The sequence below is a fragment of the Centropristis striata genome, chromosome 19 (assembly GCF_030273125.1).
Source record: "Centropristis striata isolate RG_2023a ecotype Rhode Island chromosome 19, C.striata_1.0, whole genome shotgun sequence".
NCBI lineage: Eukaryota > Metazoa > Chordata > Actinopteri > Perciformes > Serranidae > Centropristis > Centropristis striata.
In genome coordinates, this window is record NC_081535.1 from 32568892 (window position 1) to 32592563 (window position 23672).

At 33.6% G+C, this 23672-nt stretch overlaps 2 protein-coding genes across 2 annotated transcripts; both read left to right on the forward strand.

Moving 5' to 3' along the window:
- The first annotated feature begins 5958 nt into the window (after positions 1-5958).
- ved (ventrally expressed dharma/bozozok antagonist) lies at positions 5959-9366 on the forward strand. The gene is made up of 3 exons (XM_059357383.1): positions 5959-6506; positions 7613-7872; positions 8996-9366. The coding sequence occupies exons 1-3, from the start codon at positions 6296-6298 to the stop codon at positions 9332-9334; spliced, it is 810 nt and encodes a 269-aa protein (XP_059213366.1). The 5' UTR covers positions 5959-6295; the 3' UTR covers positions 9335-9366.
- Positions 9367-16383: 7017 nt separating this feature from the next.
- On the forward strand, positions 16384-19159 carry purbb (purine-rich element binding protein Bb). Its single transcript, XM_059357380.1, has one exon. The coding sequence runs from the start codon at positions 16399-16401 to the stop codon at positions 17392-17394; it is 996 nt and encodes a 331-aa protein (XP_059213363.1). The 5' UTR covers positions 16384-16398; the 3' UTR covers positions 17395-19159.
- The last annotated feature ends 4513 nt before the right edge of the window (positions 19160-23672 follow it).

A 23672-nucleotide genomic window follows, 5' to 3' on the forward strand; every position in this document is an offset into this window, starting at 1 on the left:
TTTTATGGTCAATTTGTGTCTTTTTGGGTCATTTTGTTTCCTTTTTTGGTCATTTTGTGTCTTTTTTTAGTCATTTTGTGTCTTTTCTGGTATTTTTGTGTCTTTTTTGGTCATTTTGTGTCTTTATTTTATCATTTTATGGTCAATTTGTGTCTTTTTGGGTCATTTTGTTTCCTTTTTTGGTCATTTTGTGTCTTTTCTGGTATTTTTGTGTCTGTTCTGGTATTTTTGTGTCATTTTGTGTCTTTTCTGGTATTTTTGTGTCTTTTTTGGTCATTTTGTGTCTTTTTTTTTGTCATTTTGTGTCTTTTTTGTCATTTTGTTTCTTTTTTGGGCCATTTTGTGGTCATTTTTTGGTCAACATGAGTCCTTTTTTGCTTAATTTTATGTAATTTTTTGGTCAATTTGATTCTTTTTGGGGTAATTTTGTGTCTTTTCTGACAAATCCCAAAGTATCAAGTTGTTACTTTCCAAGGAGTCTCTGGCTTGAAGCTGACTGTTATACACTCAGGAGGTCAGAATGGACCTTTAAACTGATAGCAAAGGACTTAGATTAAAAGTAACAATACAATATAAAAATATATATAAATGCACAGACAGAGAGATGTTTTAGTTGTTGTCTGCTTCATTATTTGTCCAAAATTTGTCTTATTAACTGAGTTTGTCTGATCTGAACTGTGCGCATGCACCTTACAGGAAGAATAAAGCAAACAATGAAGGTATAGTGCAATAAGAGCTATTGGTGCATCAATAAGTGCTAGTGACGATTCTTTAAGGAGTAGAATTATCATGTGGTGCTAGAAAGAAGATGCTCTCTGAAGAGTTGGAGGTCTTCAGGAGGTTTTTTTTTTTAAAGATTTATAGGTTTTATTTCCTTGAAACATAACTTTTTCAATCAGAATTTGTTTCCAAAGGTCTTGTGATGGAAAAAAAAAGGATCTTGAAAACCATTATGACAAACTTTCTCAAAATAATAAGAAACATTCTCAAAATAATGACATTATGTCTGTCCCTGTCTGTCTGTCTGTCTGTCTGTCTGTCTGTAGTATCAGTCTGCCTCATCATGTCTGTCCTCTGAAGCTCTTTGATGTGACTAACAGAGGGATAAAGAGACAAAAGTCTGAAAACACTTCCACATCCTCAGACAACAAGGAAACAAACTGTCTGTCTGTCTGTCTGCAGCTTTAAAGTTTCATAAACTCATCAAACTTGATCTGCAAGGTAAAAACTACAACATGTGCTTCCTGACTACATTTATCTGATAAAAGGTTTAGTGAAGGAGGACGGTTGACTTCAGTCTGGAGATGATCTCGGATCAGCTGATGTGTCATTATGATGCTTATTTACCTGAAAGCTCCTTAATGGAGATTAAACGTCTTTTAAAGTCACGACTTTGATCAGTTAACAACAGGAGTGAAAATCTAAAGAGCCTCTCCTCGTTTTCTCCTCTACTTTCTTTTTTCATCTCTCCTTGTTTCCTTCCCTTGTCTCCCCGCTTCATCCCTCCTTGTTTTCTATCCTTTTGCTCTTCTCTTTTCTCCTTTTGTCTTGTTTCCTCTGACTTTATCTTTTCTCTCCTTGTTTTCAGTCCCCTTTCTACTCCTTTCCTCTCCTTGTTTCCTCTTTCATTTTCCTGTCCTCTCTTCCTCCTCTTCTTTCTTTTCCTCCATGCTTTACCTCTCCTTGTTTTCTATTATTTTGCTTTTCTCCTCTCATTGTTTCCTTTTATATTCCGGTTTCCTTTCCTCTCTTCCTCCTCTCTTTTCTTTCTCTTACTGCTTTGCCTCTCCTTGTCATCTCTCTTCACCTCCTCTCCCCTCCTCTCTTCATTACCTCTCCTTGTTTTCTATCCTCATTTGCTCTCCTTTCCTTGATTTTCCTTTATCCGTCTCTTGTTGTTTCCTCTCCCCTTTTTCCTTTATATTATTGTTTCCTTTACACTCTCTCCTCTCATTTCTTCTTGCTTTACTTCTCCTTGTTTCCATCCTTTTACTCCTTCTGCCTGTCTCCTCTCCTTTTCCTTTTGTCATCTCTCATTATTTCCATGATACTCTTATTTCCTTTCCTATCTTCCTCCTCTCTTCTCTCTTCCTTGTCTCCTTGCTTAACCTCTCCTCTCCTCTCCTCTCCTCTCCTATCCTCTCCTCTTCTTTCATAATCCCTTTTCTCTTCTCTTCTCTCTTTCATGTCCTCACTTGTCTCCTCCACTCTTTTTTTGTCTTTAATTTTATTTTCTTCTGCACCTCTCCTTTACTGTCTTCTTTACTCCTCTCCTTTCTTTTTCTGCTCTACTTTCTTCTCTCTCCTTTTTTTAAAATATCCTCTCCTTTCGTCTTTTCTCCACTTCTGTTTCCTCCCCACTTTTTTCTTCTTCTCTCCTTTCTCGTCCACTTGTTTTCTCTCCTCTCCTTGGTACCTCTCCTTTCACCTCCTCACCTTTGCCTTTCTTCTTCTCCTCCCCCTCTTTTCTCTTTTCTTTCCTCTTCTGTCCTTTCTCTCTTTAATACCAATGTGTCTCCTCTCCTCTCCTCTCCTCTCCTCTCCTCTCGGTGACGCGCACAGACGGCGGGTCTGGGGGCGCGCACGGCTCCGGACCCATTCAGCGTCTCATTATCTTATCAATGGCTCCGTTTCGTGATTAACCATTTAAAACCCTTTAAACCCGCAATTTGTTCGGCTCGCGCACCATTTGCACACAGAACTGCGCCTGTCTGTCTCTCAGTCTGTCTCTCAGTCTGTCTGTCTGTCTGTCTGTCTGTCCTCTCAGAGACAGACTCTCTGCTGCCTCTGATGATGATGATGATGATGATGATGGCTCTTCTCAGGGCGGATCATCATCTTCAGGTCGTTATCAGTCACTCTAGTTTGATCCCTAAATCTCCATTTTAGCATTGAAAGACACGCAGAACAACAATCATTATGTAGACGAGCCACTTTAAGGTGTTTTTACTTCAAAAGGGATCCCAATACTTCCTTTAACTGTCCTTTATAGACATGATACTCTGTGTTGATATTTATCTATTTAGTACTGAAAGTTAATTTACAGCAGTGTTATAGTTGGTAAATTACTTAAAGGTACAGTAGGCATATATTTGAATATATTTATTTGCACTTATGCAAAGTTACTAAATACATTTACTCAAGTAAAAGTAGTCTTTTAATTAAATATTTTATATTTGATGCAACTTTACAGCTACTTATAGAAAAAGAAATAGTTTTTACTCTACTACACTTGTACAGACTTGTTATCTGGGTATTTTAATATCTTGTTTTGTTTTTGTTTTTATTTAAAAAAAGGTAAATGCTAAAATGTATAATAATAATAATAATAATAATAATAAAACAGTGTACACTAAATATTTAAATAATGATAGTATTTAAAGTATTTGTGTATTTGTTATTATCTTGATTCAGTCATGATTTCTTTAACTTGTCTTAATATCTGAATCTTAAAATAGTTAAAATAAAGATAAGAGATACAAACGTGTTATCAGTAAATTTCAGACAGTTTGTCTTTAATCTGAGGATCATCCTGGATTAACTGCTGCGTCACATTAAGCCACTCACTCTTCGTTATGTGCTTTATTTACCTGAAGGATCCTTTTAAAACTCTGATTAATGACTGAATGATTATCCTCTGTAGAGCTGCAGCTCATCATTATTTTCTTATCAATGGAAAAAAAAGACAAACTAATTTACAATACTGCATTTCATTCATATGAAAAATTTGTATTGTTTTATTGTAATTTTAAAAAATCTGTTCCCATTTCTATCACATACTTCTTTTATTTTATTTTTTTCTCATTTAAAATGTGTATTTAAAAAAACGTTTTCATATTAATCAACTATATGCTTTACCCTGAACTCCCCCCATAATAAAAATATATTTAAAATAATAATCAAATAAATAAATAAAAATGCATTTCTGCATTTCTCTCATACATAAACGTTTTTAAATTGTTCATTTCTATAATTTTCCTTTTTATTTATTGATTATATTACTATTTTCTGTTATGATTTTCTTTTGTTTATTTTTTTTAATCGGTACTCAAAATACTTATTCCTATTGGTTAACTGTGTGTTTCCCTCTAAATATAAAGATTTTAAAATAATTTAAAAAAAATAAATATGCACTGTAAAAAAAGATAAACAATAGCTACTAAATAAAATTGAGGCAACAGATTGCACGCGATATTATTAATTCAATCTAACTACGTTACAAGTTGAGTTAATAACAACTTAACAGGAAGTGCCTGTCAATTACAAACAGACTAATTCTATTGTGTTGGATTCATTCAAAATTCTCTTGATTTAGAATGACATACACATAAAGATTATATTTAATGTGATCAAAATAAGTAGATTCCATCTCAAACATTTTTATATTAAAGTTACTTAAAGAACTGCCTCAAAACCAAAGACACCTTTATATTTAATACATTTTATCAAATGTATTAAGTAAAATGAAATGACTATAGAATAATTTTTTACAGTGTATCAACATGTCCTCTGTTTCCCTATTTTAATATTATCAGTCTTTATTATAAGCTGATTCCAGTGTTTTTATACTTAATACATAAATAAAATTACCAGCAACATCAGTAAACATTAGTTTGAGGATATACAGCTAATAATACAATAACAGCAATAACAGCTTAAACAACTGCCTCAAAATCAAGGACGCATTTGTATTTAATACATTTTATCAAATATATTAAGTAAAATGAAATGACTACAGAATAATTTATTACAGTGTGAACTATACTACCGGTCAAAAGTTTTAGAACACCCCAATTTTTCCAGTTTTTTATTGAAAATCAAGCAGTTCAAGTCAAATCAACAGCTTGAAAGGGTACAAAGGTAAGTGGTGAACTGCCAGAGGTAAATAAAAAAAGGTAAAATATAACGTACATATCAGAATTATACAAGTAGGCCTTTTTCAGGGAACAAGAAATGGGTTAACAACTTAACTCTATGGAGTCTTGGGCTATTTTGTCCATTTCTGAATTCTTTTCATGTCTTTGTAAGTCATTTTGTGAGGTTTTTTTTGTCATTTTGTCTTTTTTTTTTAGTCATTTTGTGTCTTTTGGTGTCTTTTTTTGGTCATTTTGTGTCTTTTTTTAGTCATTTTGTGTCTTTTGGTGTCTTTTTGTGTCATTTTGTGTCTTTTTTTCGTCATTTTGTGTCTTTTTTTTAGTCATTTTGTGTCTTTTGGTGTCTTTTTTGTCATTTTGTGTCTTTTTTTCGTCATTTTGTGTCTTTTGGTGTCTTTTTGTGTCATTTTGTGTCTTTTTTTGGTCATTTTGTGTCTTTTTTTTAGTCATTTTGTGTCTTTTGGTGTCTTTTTTGTCATATTGTGTCTTTTTTTGGTCATTTTGTGTCTTTTGGTGTCTTTTTGTGTCATTTTGTGTCTTTTTTTCGTCATTTTGTGTCTTTTTTTTAGTCATTTTGTGTCTTTTGGTGTCTTTTTTGTCATTTTGTGTCTTTTTTTCGTCATTTTGTGTCTTTTTTTTAGTCCTTTAGTCCAACATAAAATGTGATTTTGAATCTTTTTTTTTACTTTCAAAACACTATCATGCTCAATAAAGAATTTTAAATGTTGCAAATGTGCATTAATTTCAGAGTACACTGAGACATTAAACTGCATCATTTTCAATTAAATTCTGGAAAAGTTGGTGTGTTGTAAAACTTTTGACCAGTAGTGTATATATAACTGATATATAAGAACTTCAGAGAAGTTGGAGGGTATTTTTCACACTAGTGTCTGTGTTTATGTCTCCAGTCAGAGGACACAGACTTCACTGTGAATGAATCAAAGTGAAACTGTCAGACAGAACAGAGGACTTTATAGTATTTACAGTGAGGACAGTGAGGCTGTGGAGGAGATGCAGACAGTTTGAGCTGAGGTGTGTCTATTTTCTTGTTTGGGAGGCAGGAAGGAGGGGGGTGGAGGTGGAGGTGGAGGTGGAGCTGGAGATGGAGGGGGGTCCTTCCCAGACTCACTGGAGCCTCGCTGTAACAGCCTCATTGAGACTGAATGAGACATCTTAATTACTCCAGTTGTGAAAACTAAAGGAGGGGAGGAGGGAGGGACTGCTTTGATCTTGGAGCTGAAGGAGTTTGATGCCTCCTATAAATACAGGCAGGCTGTGGTGAAGGGGGGCAGTCAAAATTCCTCCCAAGACCAGGACGATCTGCACATCTCCACCTTCCGGCACTCTCCACTCAACTTTAAAAACACAAGGATTTACTCTTTCTGGCCTCTTCCAGGACCAAACTCGAGCACTCTGCAGCCATGAGAGGACACTTTTCCATCGAGTGGATGGCCCAGAGCAGCCAGCCTGCGGGGACGGAGACCCCCTCGGCCTCTGGACCAGGACCCGCCGCCTGTGGGACTCATTCAGAGAGTCTACCGGGTTTTTACTGCAGACAGAAATCTGAAAATTTAACCGAGCAGCAAGAAACCAGAAGCACTCTGCAGCACCAAAGCTCTCACAGTAACCAAGGTAATATAAAGGTTTTTATGTTTAATGCCACTTTATACTTCTACCTGACTTTATTTCAGTGGAAGTAGTGTATGCTCTTTTACTTACAAACCACCTAATCAGCTTATTACTACTGAATATTAACACTTTAATGTAGTTGTTAAATGTTTATTCATTTGTAGTATTTGTCAACAATTATAACTTCTCCTATAGAGACATTTTTTAAAACATTTTTTTAGATTTTTCCACATTTATATAACTACAACTGTGGTTAATAATAATGATAATAACAATAAAATGTATTTATGTAGTACCTTTAATAATATAAAATGCAACTTTAATTGCTTTACAATTGACATAAAACAGTAACACAGGCATCAAAACCAGAGCAACAACAAACAAAAACTAGTCATAAAATAAAATAAAATAAAATAAAATAAAATAAAATAAAATAAAATAAAATAAAATAAAATAAAATAAAATAAAATAAAGCAAAATAAAATAAAATGAAATAATGGTATAAAATTATTTAAAGTATTAAAACAAGAATATGAGTAGTGAAAGAAATCACAGATATTCAGAATGATGTTGGATAGAGGTGGAGTTTGTAACGTTTGAGCTGTTTCTATATTCTATATCCTACTAAATTTTCATTAATTATCTGTTTGTTCAGCATCCAGGACTTTAAAAAATTACTTAAAAAACATATGAAAAGTTTATAAAGTAATCTAAGAAATCTGATGTTTATACAAGTAAAGCTGAAACGAATAGTTGACTGAGAGAAAAAAGTTAGTTTGTCAAACTTTAGATGTGATGATAAAGGCTTTGAGAGTTTGTTTAGCTACCCTGAAAGTGCTTGAATTTTACCCTATATATGCACAGTTAAATTCATAATAAAAATAATCATTAGTTCAACCTCAACCTGACAGTAAAATCTGGCTTTTACATTATTGCATGAGGAATATTCTAATGAACAGTCACAGCCTGCAGGAACACTTTTATACTTTTAACATGTTAATACTATATTTTAAGTAACTATTTCAATGCAGGACTTCTACTTGAAACAGGTGAATTTTTAGTAAATATTGCATCAGTGTCTTAACATGTTCCTCTCTGTGTCTCTGCAGGGACTGAAGCAGGTTTCAGCAGCGGGACGGAGGAGGAGACTTCCGGCTACGAGTCTGAAGGAGGTCACTCTCTCTCCCCCTCCACCCCGGCGGACTGCACCTCCCCCTCGCCGGCGTCTCCTCCATCAGGGAGGAGGCCTCGCACGGCCTTCACAGCGGAGCAGATCAGCAGCCTGGAGAGAGCCTTCAAGAGGAACGCTTACCTGGGAACACAAGACAAAGCTGAACTCTGCAAGAAGCTCAACCTGTCTGACAAACAGGTAACAATCCTACACTGTAAAAAAAAAAGATAAACAATAGCTACTCAATAGAATTGAGGCAACAGATTGCACACAATATTATTAATTAAATCTAACTACATTACAAGTTCAGTTAATAACAACTTAACAGGAAGTGCCTGTCAATTAAAAACAGACTAATTCTATTGTGTTGGATTCATTCAAAATTCTCTTGATTTATAATTAAATACACATAAAGATTATATTTAATGTGGTCAAAATAAGTAGATTATATCTCAAACATTTTTATATTAAAGTTACTTAAACAACTGCCTCAAAATCAAGGATGCATTTATATTTAATACATTTTATCAAATATATTTACTAAAATGAAATGACTACAGAATAATTTATTACAGTGTATCAACATGTCCTCGGTTTCCTTATTTTATTATTATCAGTCTTTATTATAAGCTGATTCCAGTGTTTTTAGACTTAATACATAAATAAAATTACCAGCTGTATCAGTTAACATTAGTTTTAGGACATACAGCTAATAATGCAAATAACCTTTTATTTAGAATAAAACCTTTTTTATTATATATTAACTCATTTCATATCTCTGTCATCAAAAAAAAATATTATTTTAGATTATGTTTATTTACCTTTGGGGTTTTTTGTATTTAATATGTTTGTTGTTGTTTTAAAAAAATATATATATATATATCTTTATATATTTACTTTTTGTTCATTGTATATAATTTTATTTTTTATTTATTATATTATTTATTTTTTCATTTATTTTAAATGTCTAATATTTATATTTATTTGTTTATGTATTTGTTATCAAAATTTCATACTTTACTTGATTTTGTTTTAAAATTATATTTAATTTCTTAGTTTATGTATATGTATGTATATATATATATATATATATATATATATATATATATATATATTTATATATGTAAAGATATTCTCTTTAGTTATAGTACTTAAAAAACTTTTTTTCATTATATTTATTTATTTCCAAGTAAAACAATTCAACCTACAAATGATATGAAAGCATATAACAGTACTGTCTTTTGCCCTGATGTTCACTAATGAAGAGAAATGTGCTGAAAACTTTGTCCCTTAACCATTTTCTCTCTTTTCTTCCGGTCAGATCAGAAACTGGTTCCAGAACCGGCGGATGAAGCTGAAGCGGACGGTGCAGGATGCCCTGGCTCACGCCTGCCAGGCTAACGTGGCCTCTCAGTTCATGCATTACCCAGAGCTGCAGGCCTACCGGCCCGGACCCTACCCCAGGTACCACTCTGCAGCTGCAGCAGCAGCAGCAGCAGCACAGGACGCTCCTGCTGCAGCGTCCTACGTCCCTCACAGCCTGCAGTACGGCTCGGCCCTGCCCAGCGTCCCCTCACTGCCCCTGGACTCCTTCTACCAGTACAGCAGCCTCCCAGGAGTCGTGCTGCCCTCCTACCCCACCTACCCTCAGTACTACTGACACTGTGTGCACATACCGTGATATTTACTGAGATTTTTTTGTCAGACAAAATGAGCCTGTATTGATTTTATCCTAATAGGATCAATAGAAATATAAAGCGCAGTTCCTGCTGTGAACTTTCAGACAGGGTGGTGTGCAATATTGTGATTTATGTGTGTGTATCTCTGCTTGATGTATAGTTTGGATATATTTAAAATGTTTTATTTCATTATTGTGTTTGTTGTGTCACTGTTAAATGGGATCACTAAAAATAAAAACATTATTAAACTTTACAACTCATCTCATGTGATTTCCTCTATATAAAATATCTCTGGAAAAAGTGAGCATGCAAATAACCGGTTAATTTAGAATAAAACCTTTTTATTATATATTAACTAATTTCATATCTCTGTCATCAACAACATAGGTTATGTTTATTTACCTTTGGGGTTTTTTGTATTTAATATGTTTTTTAATTGCTTTATTTTATTATATATATATATATATATATATATATATATATATATATATATATATATATATATATATATATATATATTCTCTTTAGTTATAGTACTAAAAAAACTTTTTTTCATTATATTTATTTATTTCCAAGTAAAACAATTATAAATATAAATATAAGGTAACGCTTTATATTAAGGTCCTTGTAATTAATTAACAAGTAATAAGGCCCTTGTAAGTCCTTACAAGATGCTTATCAACATTACTGTGTGTTTATAAGCCTATATAAGTGTTAATAATGGCATTATAATACAGCTAATAGCAGGCTATAAGATATTTATAATAAGAACATTAATAAAAGCCTCATGAGTATCTTATAATTCTTCATAACAGCATTACAAACACCCATAACCGCCCCATTATGTCTTTGCCATGCCTTTATTAATCTTTTGTTTGCTTATTGATATTAAAATATACTTTATTGCTCATCTATTATAAGTTAACTATGCACTTGTTAACAGTTAACTATGCTTTTTGCAGCTAAAGGGATCTAAAGTGAGAACAATGCCTTATTACTTGTTAATTAATTATTACATGACCTTATTATAAAGCGTTACCAAATATAATAATATATCATATAAATAACATAGATGATCATGTTTTTCTAGTAGTTGGATGCAACTAAACACACTCAATTTAAATATTTTTCCATTTTGAAAGTGCGACAAAACCACATTTCTTTCAAATTTTGAAGAAATCACTTAAATAGAGTGTAAAAAAGTGTATCTTTTAAAGAATACTTGAATAAACTTCAATGAAGTAGCAGTATAAAACTTTATAAATAAATTATTTATATAAAACTAAAATTCTTAAAATAATAGTACAAATGTAAAAGACTTAAATTAATAATACAACAACACTTTAAATATTTTTAAAGCCTTAAATAATTTAAAATAACTTAAAAATATATCTTTAAAAAACTAAAGTAATTTTTTAAAAGGAAATAAAATCATAAAAAAAAAACATTTTTTTGTGTGTTCTTGCAGACAGACCTGACAAAGCATGAATTCAGACTTTTTCACATCTGCATCATGTTCTACTTGTTTCAGCATCCTTTTGATCAGTTTATTGGGTATAAATCACAGCAAAATCAGTTTATTTTAAGCACACACTGATATATTAGCAGCAGCCAGCAAGCTCTGATTGTTCTGAACTCCATTTGGAAATCAAAGACATTTTCAAAGTTCTTTTCTTGTCATCTTGAGACAGACCGGGCAAATAATTAATTCAGATTTTTTTTACTCTTTGGCAACATCTTGTTGTTATTATGGCATATGTTTGATCTATTTATTGACATTAACTCCCAGCAAAATCTGTTTATCTGGTGATGTACTGATGTATAAGTACTACAGTCACACTGAGCTGTGTGCATCTCTAATAATATTATATCATGAGGACCATTGGGGAACACAAATAGTCTCAATAGTACTTGTACTTAAGTATAATTCTGTAGTACTCTTTCCATCACTGCTTATTTGTGCTTTCTTCCATGTATTTTTAATTATAGCTCTGTCAGAATCAGAGTTTCTCTATCACCACTTTTAGATAAACAATAGCTACTCAATAAAATTGAGGCAACAGATTGCACGTAATACTATTAATTCAATCTAACTACGGTACAAGTTGAGTTAATAACTTAACAGGAAGTTCCTGTCAATTAAAAACGGACTAATTCTATTGTGTTGGATTGATTCAAAATTCTCTTGATTTAGAATTACATACACATAAAGATTATATTTAATGTGATCAAAATAAGTAGATTCTATCTCAAACATTTTTATATTAAAGTTACTTAAACAATTGCCTCAAAATCAAGGACACATTTATATTAATACATTTTATCAAATATATTAAGTAAAATGAAATGACTACAGAATAATTTATTACAGTGTATCAACATGTCCTCTGTTTCCTTATTTTATTATTATCAGTCTTTATCATAAGCTGATTCCAGTGTTTTTATACTTAATACATAAATAAATCAGAGTTTCTCTATCACCACTTTTGAGTGGTCTAATCAGAAGTTTTAGTCCCAGTCAACTAAGATTTCTTCAGTGATTTAGTGATTTTTTTCTGTTATTTTTTTAAGCTGAATGACTTATTTTTAACACTCTGAAGTCTAACAAGTCGCAGATGATTCGCGTGGGAGGGGGGCTCTATTAATATTTGATTAGCTCCGAAACGGAGGATTGTATCAACTTACTTTAAAAAGCAGTCGCTCTCTCATTGTTTTTGCAAGAAAGTTGATTTGTTACAGTAAAATAAGTAACAACAATTAGTTTTGCTTTGCAAAATGTCACTAAAACACTAGAACACTTTGAAGGAATTGCTTTGAAAAGTAGCACAGTTGAGCTATTCTTGAGAAAAACGTCTCAACTTATTTGTAAATATATGTAATTTTGTACAATGTAGAGTGTTTATTTGTTTTCCCCCTGATCCCCAAGACCTAAACATATAACATTCAGTTGAAAAAGGCCATTGCATTTATTTTTTTGTGTGTGGTTTTACTATATTTCTGTAAAATTAAATTTTCGCTTTATTTGTTCCTTTATCTTCAGGGTTATATAACTTTTTGCACATTCATGTGACATATGACAGAACTATATATTCTGGTAGCACCGGTAGTCCTGAAAAAAATGGTGTATATAACTTTCTTCTGCATCAAAGGGTTGAAGAAATACATGCATTTAACAACAAAAAAACAGGCGGAAATAAACAGGAAAAATGCTTAACAAAGGATTTAAAGTGGTGTTTTGCAGGACTCTTTGTGGAGAAACAGTTTTATGATTCTGTTGAATCAATCAATAGTCAACTCAAACTTTTATGTCGTCAAGGACAAACCTGCTGAAAATAACATGCAGTATTATTGCATTTTGAATAGAAGCATCAGGGTTTCAGTTTGAGGTTTTTTTTTCATCCATAAAACTTTGTCCTCTGTAAAAATGGGATTTTCAGAAATGCTTTTCCCAGATGCTCTTATTTTCTTCTCAGAAACCAGAGATAGAAGACTTGGTTCAACGTGTTCCCTCTGTGCCACACTCACCGGATTCAGTTTATGATTTTTATGTTGCACAAGTACTGAGAAATCCCACTAGTACAACAGAGTGTTTTTCTTCTGTAGTGACCACTGAGGACTCTGAGGTCATGTTCTTAAAATTTCAGGGAATTCAGGGTTTATTGACAGGAATGGATTCCAGTGTTTTCCAGACTAGATGTCTCAGAATTTAATCTTGTTAGGCAAAAAAAAAATTGCAATGACTTGAAATGAAATGTATATTTAGTAGGAAGAGGATGTCTCTCAATTAAATGAATTTGGCTTTAAAAAATAAATAAACACCTGGAAATAAATATTGTGTTAGGTGTGGTTAAAGATATGAAGAGCAGTACATGCAAACTTTTTCTAAATTTTATTTCTGATTTATTTTTTACAAAAACAACAAAATGCCAACTGATTCCAATATTTTTCGGCCAAACATCTTATAATGTAGTTTTTTTATGCAATAAAAAATATATAAATAAATAAAATATTTTATATGTTATTTAAATGTATATTTTTAATGAGAGGCATTTACATTTAGAAACTTACAATTTTTTTTACACAAATATATCGGAAATTCTAACAACATTTAAATGCCTTGAAATGAAATCTGTGGGTTTAATGACAAGAAGAATGCAAACTGATGACTAATATTTTTCTTTAAAAAGTTAAAGTTACTTACAATTTTAATGTTTTTGGCAAAGAAATAAAGAAAATAATATATATTTTTATATGGTGGGTTTAATGACACTAAGAGGAGTGTACATGCAATATCAAAATAGAATAAAAATCAATGTCATAGGGGGAAAAAAGATCAAAATACTTACCGGGCAGAGTGGAGAGGACTTTGAAACAGAATTTAGGTAACACAATATAAATTAACAGTGAGATTAATAAATAAAATATGACATTTTGTGATTTTTTTTTACGTGGTCAGAGTCTGGTAGCTGACTAAGTTGATCTCTGTGTAGAAATACTTCTTTGGTCCAGCTATAAAATGGATTAACACACCTTTAAAAAAAAAAACCTGATACACTCACAGACATTATGGGCATTCAAACTGAAACAAACAGCTGAAAAAACATCAGCTGCTACTGTCACCTCCAGCTGGGAGGAAAACCCCTGAAAAAAACTCACATGAGAGTCACATGAGACTCTGCTGTCACCTGTGGACAGAGTCAGGTAATGCAATAATAATGTAACACTTCAGTACACTGCAAAAAAAAAAGCCAACTTGTAGTTTTTGGCCTAAAACAGTGATTTAAGTTGGTAAAACCTATTTTATACAGTCTATGGGTAAAACTTGTAAATATAAATTACTGACATTTAGGGCAATAATGTAAGTTAGCACAACAATGGAAGCCAGTTGTCTGCTCAAAAACAAGTTAGTGAGTTGTTGTTACTTATATCTTTAAGTTGGGGTTCACAACAAGGGACAATAGTTCTGATAACTCTTATTTCTTTGTTGGGAAATGCGGGAAAGCAGTGAAATTCGGTCTTTAGCGAAATTTAGCGGCTAACTGATGCTAGCGGCTAACTGACGCTAGTGGCGCTGCATGTTACAGCTATAAGAGTAGCCATTAGCGTATCAATGCTAACTCAAAATTGTGGTTGCAACTTTAGCTAACATTCATAGCAGCGTTACAATCGTGCCACTTCAGCACATTGCAGAAGTTAGCAGAAGTAAGGATTAAAAGTTATTACAATGTAAAATTAAAAGTTAGTACAACTTACAGTTGAGTTGACAAAAATCTGAATTCAGAGTTGAGCAAACTCAAAAACAAAACTTAAAATATTTAGTTTAAGTGTCCAACTTAAAATTTTATCGAAGTTTGTTGCCTTGAAATTTTGAGTTCACCCAACTTTTCTTTTTTGCAGTGTACATCTAGCCGCTTGTGGTCTGAATACATGGTAAAAAAAAAAAAAGTAAGTTCAATCTTGAACGTTACTTGAGTATTTCCATTTTACTTCTTATACTTCTACTCCACAATTAAAATGTACATTCCCAAAGGCCTTTTGCTTTCTCTTAGTGGTTTAGTATTGTACTCTTATTATTATAATTATGATTTAAATTGATCATGTAATAGTTTTTTGTTTCTGATTAATCTAGTATATAGCCCTGCATTTCTGTCGCCATGTATTTTACTTTTTACTTCACTACTTTTATCTAACAGTTTAAGCTATATTGTGATTAATAATACTAAATATAATCAAGAAATAAATTATGATGAAACATTAGTTTAAACTGCATTGATCACTGTGGTAAAATTCGCACTATCCAGCAGTATACGAAGGAAAGAATAAGACACAATTTTACAAGTTGCAACAATAAAGTGATGCGTACATTATTATTATCTGATAAATGGATGTATATTCTTCTGAATTGGGACGTTTTGCACAATACGTTTTTCTTTAGTAAGATTTGAAAGATGGACTTTTACTCATAACAGAGTACTTCTACACAATGGCTTTTTTTTATTTAAATTTGATCACCACCAGCTAGACTCTCTGCTGCGGCCTAAATATGAAAGTATTGAAATAATAATATTCTGCTACAAGATAAAGTCAGGCATTCAAATCTTTACTAAAGTAAAAGTATTAAGAACTGGCAATATAATGCACTTTATTATATGTTACATATGTTATATTATTGTAATAATATTGGTAATATTTTGTAAAATTTGTTTTAAAAACAGTCACCAGGTACTTTTTAGACATAGATATTAATACAAATATAAATAAACTATTCTGATGATACAGACTTTTACTTGTATCAGAGTATTTCTAAACTGTGGCATTGGTACTTTAACTTAAGTAAAAGATTTTACTACTTTCTTCCACCACTGACTTTAAAAAATATGATGGATTATTATAGATTTGACCCAACAGTTTCATATTGTATATTAATTAGTACAAATTGAAATTAATAAAAATTTTAATGTAACAAATGTACTTGTTATGAAGTTTAATAATAATAATAATAATAATTATTATTATTATTATTATTATTATTATTATTATTATTATACTTAAATCAAATATCCATCACTGGCAATAACATATTACATTTTATTATTGCTATTATTATTATTATTATTATTATTATTATTATTATAAAATTGGTCCATGTAATCTACTAAAAATAGGTCACAAAACTATTTTGGACATGTAAAAACACGACATGAATGTTTTTTCCGATTCCTTTCCATTATAAATTTGTGGAGAAAAACAAGGTATGTCGAAACTTTCTTAGTGGAAGCAAAAACATTTTTTTTAATTAAAAACACAAATTTCGTCATATTATGTCATAAAAACAAAGATTTCACAAGCCCAAAGGGAGTATGAAAACAACTGTTGCAGAAGTACGCAAACGGAACCTCAATCTAAACCAATGGGCGTTGAGAGATTTTACATGTGGGGCGTGACAGACAAAATAAGTGGACCAATGGGAAAGCCGTAACCGTGTGAACTCTTCGAAGTGGCAACCGTCTCCGCCAATCACAGCGCTCCCTGAAGTGCAGCCATAATGAGCGTGAAGGGGGCGCGCGCTGGCCGGGTGCACGCAGAAAGCAGCTACGCAGGAGAGGAGAGGGGTAGAAGGCGAATGGTGGAGCTGAAGATGGCGGATGGCGACAGCGGGAGTGAGCGCGGTGGTAGCAGCGGGGGAGGAGGTGGAGGCGGAGGCGGCTTCCAGCACTTCCAGAGGGACCAGGAGACCCACGAGCTGGCGTCCAAGCGCCTGGACATCCAGAATAAGCGCTTCTACCTGGACGTCAAGCAGAACAGCAAGGGCAGGTTCATTAAAATCGCCGAGGTCGGGGCCGGGGGCTCCAAGAGCCGGCTGACCCTCTCCCTGTCGGTGGCGGCGGAGTTCCGCGACTACCTCGGGGATTTCATCGAGCACTACGCCCAGCTGGGGCCTAGCAGCCCGGAGCAGATAGCCCAGGCCACCGTGGGGGAGGACGGCGGGCCCAGGCGAGCTCTCAAGAGTGAGTTTCTCGTCCGGGAGAACCGCAAGTACTACCTGGACTTGAAGGAGAACCAGCGGGGGAGGTTCCTGCGGATCCGGCAGACCGTGAATCGTGGACCTGGCTTCGGAGTCGGGGGCCCTGTGGGCGGCATGCTGTCCGGGCAGACCATAGCCCTTCCGGCCCAGGGGCTGATAGAGTTCAGAGACGCCCTCGCTAAGCTCATAGATGATTACGGGGGAGACGACGAGGAGCTGGCCGGGGGCCCGGCCGCAGGGGGCTACAGCGAGCTCCCCGAGGGCACCTCCATCATGGTGGACTCCAAGCGGTTCTTCTTCGACGTGGGGTCCAACAAATACGGAGTGTTCCTGCGTGTGAGCGAAGTGAAGCCCAGCTACAGGAACTCTATCACCATCCCGTTCAAAGCCTGGAGCAAATTCGGGGGAGCTTTCAGCAGATACGCCGAGGAGATGAAGGAGATCCAGGAGAGGCAGAGGGATAAAATGTACGAGAGGAGAGACGAGTCCGAGGGAGACGACGTGGACGACGACTGATGAAATAAAAAATACATAAAGATGAAACAGCTGTTAGTTCAGTTACATGAAAGATCTGCAATATAGGGGTATTTTGCATAAAAGAGAAAAAACAGAAGTGCATGACAAATCGTGCTGTAATAGCCTACTAAAGTATCGTGGCGTAAAAAAAAGTACATGTGCAGGGAAATTATTGGTGTATTATCCTAAAGTTTGTAGGGTTTGAGGGTTGGAGTGATTGTGTGAATCTGAAAGTGAAAAAAGTGGACTTAATGTGTAAATGAGATGTACATCTCATTGAGAAAAAAAAGAGAGTGCTTTATTGTAAAAAAATAAAAAAATAAAAATGAAATAAGAGGAAAGAGAGAACCTACTAAAACCAGCAAATTGGTTTTTATAACTAGAAATGAAGCCAATGAATGCTTTCCTATTTGCAACATAGTTTATATTTAAAGAGTGAGGGAGTCAACCTGTTTAAGATGTTTTCCTTGCTCCAGTTAAAGGAGAGAGAGAGGGAGAAATAGCATCCATTGTATTCCTGTTCCAGTCCAGGTCTCTCCTCAGTGGGCAGATTGTGGGATTTTTTTTTGCAAGTCAGTCAGATGAACATGAGAGGAATGTATAAGAAAAGGCTGCCATCACTCTGTGGATGTTTTGCATTAAGTATATCAGCACATTCAGAGCTGTCAAACAACATGGAGCCCTGCAGCAGCAGCAGCAGCATGCAGTCAATCGAAAAGATTACCCAAAATATTAGGGGGAAGTTACTGAGAGGATTTTCTTTAAGCCCAAACAACAAGGGCCTTGTGGACTAAACTAAAGCTTTGACTCCAGTAGTCAATTACAGTGCGGATCAGCTGGGTTTTTATGTTATACATACAATCTTGGCAATATTTTCAAAGCATAATTCACATTGTTTTTTTTTCGGGAAGATCAAGTTACCTCACGCCAGAGCATCCCTGGTGTTTGAGAACCGCCGCAACAAGTGGGGAGAGGACTGTCTTTAGTACCCCCACCACCTCCAGGGACGATACAGATTTATTCAAAGTGACTTTTATGCTCATTTGCTCCCACGTGCCACTACAAGGGTCCAAATATCTGGCATTGAAACGGGAGCGCTGCATCAGATAACAGTGGAGCTTCTCTGACCTTCCAGCTCTGCCGGACTGCAGAGCGCCAGCGAGGAGTTTTCCCATCATCCTCTCTGCTACGGTCAGAGCTGGACCGCCTCAGCAGCCGCACGCCGTTTACTGACGTGACCTCTTCCAACACGTGAAGACCCTGGACAGAAACACATTGATGGATGTTCTTTTTTTTTTTTTTTTTGCTTTTTTTGCTTTTGTTTTTATTTTCAAAAGAGAACTATATTGAAATGAGATTCTACTTATAGGAAAACTATTACCGAACAAACCAGCAAAAGATATTTTGAAATACTTATAAAAGAAAAATGTATTGTGTAAAGGACTTTTAAGTCTAAAAAAATAATAATAAAAGAAAAGGTTAATTTCTTAAAGCAAAGTTTTGACTCATACCTCCAGATTATTTTTAATTTTGTTTTTCCTAAAGTATAACACTTCCTTTATTAAAACAACTTTAAATGCAATACCTGCTGTTGTGACTGTAAATTTTTAAATCCCTGTACCTGTACTTAAAGATAATCTATTCAATCTGCAGCATCATTTAGTTAATGTGCACAGGAAGCAGCTAATGATATGAATATTTTCATTAACAGCTATTTTCTTGATGAACAATGAATTATTTGAGCTATAAAATGTCTGAAAAATAATGAAGAATGTCTGTCACAGTTTTTAAAAGTCATTTTAATTGTTTATTTTTCACACAAAACCCCCAAATATTCAGATTAGAATGATATAAAACAGAAAAGCAGCAAATCTTCACATTTCAGAAGCTGAAATGTGATGTTTTTTGCAATTTTTATTTAATAAATCACTCAAATGTTTACACGGTTAATCAAAAATAGTTCCCTAGCAATCATTAGTGTTTTGTTTTTCACAGCTTGTGTTGTCATCTTGGTCTATAGTCGCGTGATTCCCGGAGATGGGGAAAGACAAATCCTTCCTGGGAAATCCAGCAATATCAAATCCCGACCAGGATTACTGTGCTTTCACTTAAAAGGTCAGTGTGAGGATTAAAGAAGAGGCTTCAACAACATATTGAATTGGTTTAAAGGCTGCAACTAACGATTATCTTCATTATGGATTCATCGTTAAGCGGTCTGAAAAATGTCAGAAAGTAGAAAAAAAGCACATATCAAGTCTCTAAAGCCCAAAATGATGTCTTTGTTTGTCTAATAAACTAAGATATTCAGTTTTATAAACGTAGAAAACAAGAACATCAGTATTATCATTTTATTTTGACATCAGTTTGTGTTTTCTTTCAGCTTCATCTAATTTAGTTAAAAGTGCGTAATACTCTCATACAAGTAAATGTCCTGCATTAAAAGTTATATTTAAGTAAAAGGACATCAAATGTTAACAGAATGTGAAAGCATTACTGCTGTTAAATTGGTAAATAATGGGTTAGTCCATTTCCTGAACTTTGACCTGATATTTTAATTTTATTTACATTTTTCTATAAGTTAACCTTGTGCGTAGTAACATTATGTTCTATGTCACATAAAGCACAGAAGTAATCATTTTCAACCCCCCTCTTGTTCTTTTGTCCAAACCTTAACCAGTAGGTTTTATTGCCAAAAAACCCAACCATTTCCTGTGAAGATGGAACTTTATTTTGAAAGTCACTATGCATGTAATAAGAAGGAACCGGCGCTGTTTCTGAGTCAAAAACGGCAATGGCGGCGAACCAAGAGCGCCAGTAAACTAAGCTTTGGTATCTGAGTCAGAATGTGATGAAAAAATATATTTACCTCCAAAATGTAGTAAAGTAACAGGAAGTAGAGCCAAATGGAAATACTCAAGTAAAGGAAAATATTATAATAAAATATATATTTGTGATTATTTTTAAATGATATTGCAATTGTGATAATGTTCCCAATATTGGAGAAAATTCTTTCTTTTTTTCCCCCTCATTATTTTTAAAATTTTAATTTAAAAATATATTAAAAGGATCATGGTGTGATTTTTTTTGTATTATTTTTTAAGGTCTCTACTAAACAAACTTTCTGTAGTAATCAGTTAGTTGTCTATAGTAAACAATTAGTTGTTTACTACAATTCAGACAAGACATTTAACAAGCTTAAAGCTACTTAAAGTATCTAAAGTAAAAGTAGTAGTCATGCCAAATTATTTAATTATTGTATCAATAATATTGACATGGACTGACTGTGTAGCCAGTTGAAATGAGAGGTCATTTGAACAGTTTTATTAATGCATTATTTATTTATAAACTCTAATTTTGCATGTAAAGATCTTTTCATGACAAAGAACAACTATTAAGGCTTACACAAAGACTGGACTGAAATGAATCTGCAGCTATGTTTGGATATTTAATGAATATTAGTTATTTTTTAAGCAAAAAAAATGTCATCTTTTTCAGCCAATACCAATAAAATAACTTGTCATTTCACATTTTTGCCTTTTAAAAAGATTCATAACTTGAGGGTAAGTAATGATAAGATGTAGTGAGCAACGACAGATTATTGAAAGCAATTTGTTGTTACTTTCTTGGTCACTAATTTATTAGCTGTAATTTAACAATCATAATAATCATCTTGGCTGATAATTTATCAGTACTGACTTGTGCATCTGAAGTCACGTACGCTGTTGTGATTAACTTTTCTCGGTACTTTCTGACGTGTTTGAGACAAAATTATCCATCCATAATTCTCAAATTCAGATTTACAAATGTTTTGTTTCTTTCTTTAACCCTTTATCGGGCAAAGAACTATATTTGGTAACTTCAGGTAATATTTCGAGAAAAAAGTTGCAAATTTACTAGATTAAAGTGGCAAATCTGTGCGAAAAAAGTTGCAGATTTACGAGAAAAAAAGTGGAAAAAAGAAGCTTTTTTTCTCCCAGATTCACCACTTTGAATCTCATAAATCTGCGCATTTTTTTCTCGTATATTTGCCACTTTAATCTCGTAGACTTTTTTCTCAAAATATTATTTTCTTATGTTTTTTTTACACATTCTGGATATCAGAATGTAATATCCTCCAATATTCTCTAGGGTTGAAATTTGGAATTTGTAAGTATTTCAATGAGTGTCCTATTAAGGGTTAAAGTGGTGAATCTGGGAGAAAAAAAGTTGTTTTTTTCCCACTTTTTCCTCATAAATCTGCAACTTTTTTCACGCAGATTTGCCACTTTAAATCTCTTAAATCTGTGACTTTTTTCTTGTAGATTTGCCACTTTAATCTAGTAAATTTGCAATTTTTTTCTCAAAATATTACCTGAAGTTACCAAATATAGTTCTTTGCCTGATAAAGGGTTAATCAATGGTGGAAAAGTACTCAGCAGCAATCCTGCAGTATAGAAATACTCTGTTACATACTCTGCATTCAATATTTTACCGTAATTTAAAGGTAATTTGCATCTAAATATATTTAAATAAGATATATGACAAAAGTACTCATTCAGAAATATCATCATAGCATCGTTAATGATAAAACAATAATAGAAATATTTGCTATTTTAAATAATTATTATAAATTTGTATTGTTATTATTGTGAACTTCTCCCTGGGGATCATAACTGTATTAATAAAATAATTGTATTTATTTATTTACAAGGTTATTTAACAGAAAACATGTATACTACACATTTAAATACCTGAAATCTGAAGCATTATACATATTTAGAAACTCATTTTCACCCCTAGTCTTTAGGCAGATGAACAGTAATACAAACAACACTTATATTACATATAACAATAATTATTAAATACTGTGTACAGGATTTATGAAGGTATTTATTTATTTACTGGTTATATCAATAATTTGGAAAGTTCTTAGAGTTGAAATGTAGTGGTGTAGAAGCATAAAGTAGCAGAAGTTTGAATTAATCAAATAAAGTACAAGTAGATTGTACTGGTCATTTATATGATGGTTAAATAAAAATATTTAGGTGATTTTTAATACATAATGAACATTTTTCACATTTTTCTTAGAATTTATAGAATATTTACTATAGATAATAATCTGCAAATAGATCGTTAGGGGCAGCTCTGATGGGAATTCAATATGAAATAGTTTCAGTAGATCATAGAGAGCATATGCTTCACAGTTACTGTCCTCACACACACACACACACACACACACACACACGGCAGCTGTCTCTGAAGTGACTCAAGTCTGGCTGCAGGAAACAACAGCTAGTTCTCCAATCAAGTGCAAAATGTAAACGATGCACTGGTTAGTCTTGGTCAGTACACTGCAAAAAAGCCAACTTGTATTTTTTGGCCTAAAACTGATTTAAGTTGGTAAAACTTGGAAATATAAATTATTGACATTTAGGGCAATAATGTAAGTTAGCACAACAAAGGAAGCCAGTTGTCTGCTCAAAAACAAGTTGGTGAGTTGTTGTTACTTATATCTTTAAGTTGGGGTTCACAACAAGGGACAATAGTTCTGATAACTCTTATTTCTTTGTTGGGACATGCGGGAAAGTGGTGAAATTCATTAGCGAAAGCTAACTGATGCTAGCGGCTAACTGATGCTAGCGGCTAACTGATGCTAGCGGCTAACTGATGCTAGCGGCTAACTCAGCCGGTGTCAAACTCAAATACACAATGGGCCAAAATTTAAAACTTGAATAAAATCGCGGGCCAACATTGAACAAATAAACCTTTTAATATATACCAAACATGTTTTGCTTTAACATTAAATATGGAACCAGCAACGCTTATAAACATACAATATATAACTAAATAGTGCAGACATGCAAAATCAAATTTCAAATAAAAAACACATCAATGTCATTAATTTATTAAATAAAAATCGTATGCCTCTTTTCTATTTGCATCCTTCTGATTTAAATATCAAAATAAACTTTTTCAACAGGTTAATAAATTCTGCCTTTCTTTTCTCCATTTTTGGGAAGGGGTAGCTGGGAGACAGCTCTAGCTTGAGGTTGCTATGACGACTGTCACAGAGGAGCGTTTCTGGGTCCTGTCCTGATTGACGCGCCAAAACAACAGCAGGGCATTATGGGATTTGTAGTATTAGCGGTAAATGCGCCGTATAATACCGGCGGGTCAGCTTTTATAGTACAATAATAAGATAATAATTTGGCATTGCCTCGCGGGCCAAATAAAATTACACTGCGGGCCAAATTTGGCCCGCGGGCCAGAGTTTGACACCCCTGGGCTAACTGATGCTA

Bases quoted from the DNA above. Each gene is read 5' to 3' on its own strand.
- ved (XM_059357383.1), top strand. From the start codon at position 6,296: ATGAGAGGACACTTTTCCATCGAGTGGATGGCCCAGAGCAGCCAGCCT. The intron at 6,507-7,612 runs GTAATATAAAGG...GTGTCTCTGCAG, and splicing joins AAGCTCTCACAGTAACCAAG to GGACTGAAGCAGGTTTCAGC. The intron at 7,873-8,995 runs GTAACAATCCTA...TCTTCCGGTCAG, and splicing joins TCAACCTGTCTGACAAACAG to ATCAGAAACTGGTTCCAGAA.
- purbb (XM_059357380.1), top strand. From the start codon at position 16,399: ATGAGCGTGAAGGGGGCGCGCGCTGGCCGGGTGCACGCAGAAAGCAGC.